Source organism: Nuphar pumila, chromosome 6 (assembly GCF_984573655.1).
Source record: "Nuphar pumila chromosome 6, dmNupPumi1.hap1.1, whole genome shotgun sequence".
NCBI lineage: Eukaryota > Viridiplantae > Streptophyta > Magnoliopsida > Nymphaeales > Nymphaeaceae > Nuphar > Nuphar pumila.
This window is the reverse complement of record NC_143254.1, coordinates 54501710-54508766: the sequence shown is the minus strand read 5'-3', so window position 1 is coordinate 54508766 and position 7057 is coordinate 54501710. Positions and strand designations below refer to the sequence as shown.

General features: G+C 43.2%; 1 protein-coding gene across 1 annotated transcript in view; it reads right to left on the bottom strand.

The window, feature by feature from the left end:
• Positions 1-1575: 1575 nt before the first annotated feature.
• LOC149834869 (gamma-glutamyl peptidase 5-like) overlaps positions 1576-7057 on the bottom strand; it is a 38733-nt gene continuing 33251 nt past the window's right edge. Inside the window, exons 2-4 of the mRNA XM_090010334.1 lie at positions 3524-3673; positions 2403-2570; positions 1576-1789 (exon numbers count right to left, since the gene is read on the bottom strand). Of these exons, the coding sequence (XP_089866460.1) occupies positions 1688-1789; positions 2403-2570; positions 3524-3673 (420 nt within the window). The 3' untranslated portion in view covers positions 1576-1687. The remainder of the gene's footprint in view (positions 1790-2402; positions 2571-3523; positions 3674-7057) is intronic.

Here is a 7057-nt window from a genome sequence, read left to right as displayed (position 1 = left end):
ATCGCTGTAAATCGCTACCCGAATTAGGACCAACCTGTGTCGGGGGAGAGCCCCCGGACCCCCCTCCTATAAGGGCAAAACCTCTAAATCAGGCTCCACAACGAATCAAGTTGAACGATGCTACCCACGTTGGGAGGAACCCCCAAACCCTTCTCCTGTAAGTGCAAAAATGCTGAATCAGGCTCCACAACGAATCAAGTTGAACGATGCTATCCACGTTGGGAGGAGCCCCCAAACTCTCCTCCTATAAGGGTAAAAACTCTGAATCAGACTCCACAACTCATCAAGTTAAATGATGCTACCCACGCTGGGAGGAGCTCTCAGACCCCCCTTCTGTAAGGGTAAAAACTCTGAATCAGACTCCACAACTCTTCAAGTTGAATGATGCTACCCACGCTGGGAGGAACCCTCAGACCCCCCTTTTCTGTAAGGGTAAAAACTTTGAATCAGACTCCACAACTCTTCAAGTTGAATAATGCTACCCACGTTGGGAGGAGCCCCCAGACCCCTCTCCTGTAAGGGTAAAAACTCTGAATCAGGATCTACAACTCATTTAGTTGAATGATGCTACCCACGCTGGGATGAGCCCCCAAACCCTCCTCCTGTAAGGGTAAAAACTCTGAATCAGGCTCCACAACAGTCAATGTGCAGGTCAGCCGGTACTTGATGGAGCAATGTAAGATCTTCTGTTGAATGTGCATAGAACCAGAAATAGAAGGGAGAGAGAGAGTGAGAGGGTTGATGTTCATGGCCTCCTACAGGGGAGATTTCTTTCTCAGATAATCCTGCAGTGCAGAGACTGGGTCTTAAATAATCATCTTCGGGGCACTTAAGTCTTTACAACCACTCCTTTTCAAGAATCGTCATTTTTTTTGGCACCAATGGAGGAGAGGGTACTTAAGTCTTTGCAATCGCATCAAACTCCAACGCTAATTAATGCTGACAAACATGGGGATACGAGACGCACATGCTTACATACGTGGTGCTCTTTGGAACCCCCGAACATGAGATGTAGCTAACTGCCCTGTTCGGGGGGGGGGGGGGACATATAACCTGTTTCGGTTTAACGGGGATGCTGCCTGTTTGCCGCCCTTCTTTTTGGCTCATTTACCCTCCAATAATTCGTTTCACCCAATCCCATGGGAAAATCACCGATTTTCATATGAAAATGAGCCATTTTTTCAGTGGGCAAAACAAATACCTCTCCCACCAGATTGAGTTCGGCCCTTGTTTTCATACGAAAAGCATTTATTTGTACAACATTATTTTCGTAGGCCCCCCAGAAGCCGTTTCCCTCAAGGCCCACCTGGGCAGGCTGCGTGCATGCGGTCTAGGTTCAAATCCCATGGGCATCACCCCTTGCTTAAGCCAAAACATGGCGACCTGGGGGCAAGGGATAAGCCCAATGAATTTTACGCTGCAAGGACAGCGATCCTAAGTACAGCAAGCAAAGACAACTCGTATAGGTCTCTGATCTTGAGGGCGGTTTCTCCGTGCAAATATAAATAAACTATTCAAACACTCCCTCCTTCAGTAACTTAAATGTCATGGCCTTTGATTTACAAGAAAAGGACAGGAGAAAATGGAGAAAAAAACTCCAATAACATTTATTTAATTTATGAAAACTTATGTACTTCAACTAAGTTATTCAAATGCACATTAAGTATTTATTAGTTGTTGCCAATTGTCATATACCACACTTGAGAAAGCTCCGGCACAGCCTCTTCCACGCCTCACGGTTCGGCTCATTCTTGTCCAAGTTTGCCTTCACCTTATCAGCAAATGAATCCTGCACATTGAACCACAGTCATTTTAAGACAATAATATCAATGTTTCAAAATCGATCTGAATCGGCCAATTTTGAATCAGCCGCTAACAAAACGAAACAAGGGTTGATTTGGCTATTTCAAAAAATCGGCCATTTTTTGATCGAATCAGCAGAGTTGGCTCGATTCTACCCTGAATCAATTCACTCATATGTTTCTAAAAACCTTATTACAAAAATAAAATTAAATAAAAAACTCTTCGAAATGGCCCGATTCTAAAATTTTTGGCAATGGCTAAAAACCATTATTTATTCAAGCTATTGCAATTCTTTGAAAATATCACACATTTAGAATGATATTATAAACAGATTTATGTAATTTATATTTCTAATTTCTATATATTCTATGATTTTTCTTAAGATTTTCCCAAAATAATTTTTTTTTAAATGTCATTAGATTTTCTCTTATCCAGGTTTTCCCGATACCAAGATTTGTCTCTTTTTTTTCATATCAGAGATTTGTAACATTGATTGAAGCTGTTTATGGGAAGGCTTGGACCAGGTAAGTTGCTAGTCATGTGATATCCCTCTATAATACAAGACCAAGGATCTCATGAATAGGAAAGAAAAGACATACCACTATGAGATTGCGGTGGAGAAGACGATCAATGAGGTGCAAGAGAATGTCATTCGTGTACTCTGGGTGGCCTTGAATGCCTAAGATGTTGTCACCACAGCGAAACATTTCGATCTTCGTTTTGTCTGACCATGCAAGAACCTCTGCAGATGGAGGTAGCTCTAAAATCTGCACATTAATTAAATGAGAGAGAGAGAGAGAGAGAGAGAGAGAGAGAGATTATTAGTCAGATTAATTCACTATCACTATATAATTTATCAAAAAAAATCACTATCATTACGTGGTTAGATTAATTCACTAGTTCTCCAAGTCACCACCTAATAAAAACCAGCAAAATTTAGCCAATGATCGAGTCATGTGCTCTCTACGTATAATCTGCACGACCCACTAGAAGATGATAACCCAGTTAAGAGGCACCAAACTCCAAGTAGAGCAGCAAAGCAAAGGCCTTTTTTTATAGCACACGTTTTGAAGCAAGAAAAAGTCTCACAAAAAAGGAAAATTTTGCCTATGAGAAGTTTTGATATGAAAACTTATCCAAATGAAAATTTTTGGCTTGTTTGTATGCATGAGAAAAATAAGCTGGAAAAACGTGACAAGCCATTCAGGTGCTGTGTGGTTGAACATATGAGCTTCTTCTTGGAGCAAGACAGGGAGAAGTGGACCCCTTTGAAAGAAAAGGAGAGTGGGTTCACCAAACTAGGCCAGACCAGAGAGAGAGAGAGAGAGAGAGAGAGAGAGAGAGAGAGAGAGAGAGAGAGTAATGGCAACCGATGGAGTGAGACCCTTTAAGGGTAAAAGGTTGCCCTAATGCAAAAAAAACTTTTGACAAGAAAATATCTTTGACTCCCGAGTGCAAGAATTTTTTATATAAAGATACTTTTCTTTCAATTTTTTCTCTCATTTGGGATAGATGAAAAAGTTATAAATTTTTCTTTTCTACTTTCACTTTTCCTACGAATTTTCTGCTTCCAAACATGTCTTTAATGCTAGAATTGGGTCCTTTGGTTACTTGATGATTTCTTAATACTTTAACAATTGATGCTGCTGCAAGATTGGTGAATTATCACAGCGTATCTTAATGCAACAAACAAAAATCACACGAGTTGTTCCTCACGGACCTCATCCTGGTGGCATTCGATGACAGGGAGAGAGAAAGGAATTCCTTGTGCAGGCAGTGCTTTAGAAGGTAATATCTTCACGCTCGTCACACCAATATCCCATCCCCGAATTGCTCTGCCGGTTCTCCCTCCTAGTGCACGGCACAATACCTACAAATTTGTATGCTATTTTTCTCATTAATAAGTACCAAAACAACAAGACAATGTAGTTTATCAACAAAAATAGCCAAAAGTATTTGTGAATTAAAAATACTCAAAAGGCAAAAGTATTTGTGAATTAAAAATAATCACTACAATCTGGGTTATAGATCTAGATCTAAAGGAAACGTATCAGATCAGAACCAGAAACTTGATTTAGCCCTTTGTTTGATTAATATTAATATGAAATGCTATTAATCATGTCGTGATGAAAATAAATTCATGTGTACACTTGTCAACACGTTCGTGCATCGCACATGCACATTACTAATAAATACCGAAGCAGGTTATATGTCCCCCCCCCCCCGAACAGGGCAGTTAGCTACATCTCATGATCGGGGGTCCCAAAGAGCACCACGTATGTAAGCATGTGCGTCTCGTATCCCCATGTTTGTCAGCATTAATTAGCGTTGGAGTTTGATGCGATTGCAAAGACTTAAGTACCCTCTCCTCCATTGGTGCAAAAAAAAATGACGGTTCTTGAAAAGGAGTGGTTGTAAAGACTTAAGTGCCCCGAAGATGATTATTTAAGACCCAGTCTCTGCACTACAGGATTATCCGAGAAAGATATCTCCCCTGGACATCAACCCTTTCACACTCACTCTCCCTTCTATTTCTGCTTCTATGCACATCCAACAGAAGATCTTACATTGCTCCATCAAGCACCGACTGACCTGCACATTTACTGTTGTGGAGCCTGATTCAGAGTTTTTACCCTTACAGGAGGAGGGTCTGGGGGCTCCTCTCAGTGTGGGTAGCATCATTCAACTTGAAGAGTTATGGAGTCTGATTCAGAGCTTTTACCCTTACAGAAGGGGGGTCTGAGGGCTCCTCCCAGCGTGTTCATGGCCCTTTGCCCTCACAGGATGCTACCCGTTCGGGCTCATCAACCATCTCTCGCTCTCTCTCCCTTCTATTTCTGCTTCTGTGCACATCCATCACAAGATCCTATATTGCTCCATCAAGCACCGACTGACCTGCACATTGACTGTTGTGGGTCCTTACTGATGAGCTGCCTCTAAATTTATTCGACTCTGGGTCCTTACTGCACTTGAAGTTGAGTCATTGTATTTTTTGTTATTCGGTGGGTGGTGAGGCCCTCCTCTACTCTCTCAAGACTCTTATGTCAGGAAAACCAAGGCGACCATGGCTACCATCGACGTGGGCCTACGACAGCTGCGTGAGGTTTGGAAGGGTGAAGCCCAACTGTTGCAGCCAACCGTTGGAGAGGTGGAAGAAGAAGAGGAGGTTGCGGCGTTTGAGACGTCGATGGAAATGCCACCCCTCGAAGCCAAAATCAAGTCCGGCAGGGCAGATTGGTCCGAAAATTGCAGGTTAGAAGGTGCAATGAGGCCGCTGCCCAGGCTGTCCGACTGGTTCCGGCGACTGGAACCCAAGTTCGGAGGAGGTTGGAACAAGGTTGGGATCTACGGGGCTTTGAAGGCATCCTTAGGGAACATAAAGTGCCAGGCCAACGTGATAAGGGCTCTGTTTAAAGCATGGTGCTGGGAGACCAACACCTTTGTGTTTCCGTGGAGAGAGATGATGATCACCTTGGAAGATTTGGTGATGATGGGACTCCCATTGCTTGGAGAGCTCGCTCGAGAGGACCCCAACAATTTCAAAAGCAACAGTGCAGAATCCGGCAAAGAACTGAAGGAACGATTCAAGAAGCTTCTTAGGTGTGGTTCAAGCAGGGTGACGTTTGCTATGTGGATGGAAGAGTGGGCGCGAGGCAAGGAAGAAGAAGAAGAGGAGGAGCCTTCCATGCAAGAGAACCAGGCGTTCTTGGTGTTGTGGCTATGCCGCAGCGTGATCTGCTGCTCGAGGGGGCAGTGGGTGAGGAGGGGAGTCTTCGAAATGGCGGTGCGCCTCTCTCTAGGCCACTCCGTAGCGCTCGCTCCGGCCGTACTCTGCCTCATTTACGATGTTCGTGAAAATGACAAAACTGCCCTCCATTGATATCGCGGGAAAATGTTTCGCATGTGGTTGTAATGTATCGTTGAAGTTAAAATGGGGAATGAAATGACAATAGAAATCGCTGAAAATTTACAGAAATAAATGCCCTCCTTCTAGAAAACTGAATTGTCGGTTCCTCTTCCTCGGACGGACATAAATGCCCTCCTAGAAAACTGAATTGTCGGTTCGTGAAAATGATAAAACTGCCCTCCATCGATATCGCAGGAAAACGTTCCGCAGGTGGTTGTAATGTATCGTTGAAGTTAAAATGGGGAATGAAATGACAATAGAAATCGTTGAAAATTTACAGAAATAAATGCCCTCCATCTAGAAAACTGAATCGTCAGTTCCTCTTCCTCGGACGGACATAAATGCCCTCCTTCTAGAAAACTGAATCGTCGGTTCGTGAAAATGACAAAACTGCCCTCCATCGATATCGCGGGAAAACGTTCCGCAGAGTTTGCGTATGTAGCAAGCGTTATGTTGTATGATACAAATAGTTTAAAAAAATCCTTTCTCGCTCTAAGCACTCTACCGGAGATTCTTTGCTTTCATCTCGAGTTGCCGGAGCATCCTTTCCTTTTTACCAGAGCATCTGTTTCCGTCTTACGCGCAGTCGCAGCATCGTTGCCACCTTCTATTGCGTATTAGTTGTTACTGTTGCTTACTCTACAGTTGGAATATCCAAATTCCTATCGTTTCGGTGAGTTTCGTGTAAGTTTTCTTTCTTCAATCTGAAGATTAGTTCTTATACAAGGATTTGTATTATGAACCCAAATATTCCGACGATTTCTAATGATGATAATCGTGGATTGTGTTGTGCAGGTTAGCAATGTCTGCGCCTCATCAGATTAGAGATACCCCGTCGTTCTATGGGTTGTCTATTAGAGAAGTGATCCGCCAGTCCCATCTATCTAAAGTTTTTGAAAGATACCAAAATATACTTAAGATTGAGAACGATGAAGACAGGGAAAAAGCCTTGGAATCGTATTTTGCGGAAGATTATCCATCAGATATCGAGGCTGCGGACCAAAGGAAGAACTCTGAAGAACAAAAGATGCAGAACAAGGATGACGAAGAGAAGGCAAAGGCCAGAAATATTGATGAGAATATAAATAGAAGGCGGAGGATTAACACACAGCAGATGGAAAAGAGGAAGAAGAAGGCGGAGGAGTGGGAAAGGGATGTTAGCAATATGATGGCGGAGGCTCGTAGGCAAAACTTGGAGAGTAGAGCAATGCGACACAAGGCAAGGCTACTGAAGGAGGCGGAGGAGAGGCGAAGGCAAATGAATAAGGAGGAGGAAGAGAAGGAACAGAATATTCCTCAGTTTGAGGAAGAAAAGGAAAGGCAAAGGAGGGAGTTGGAGTTCGAGGA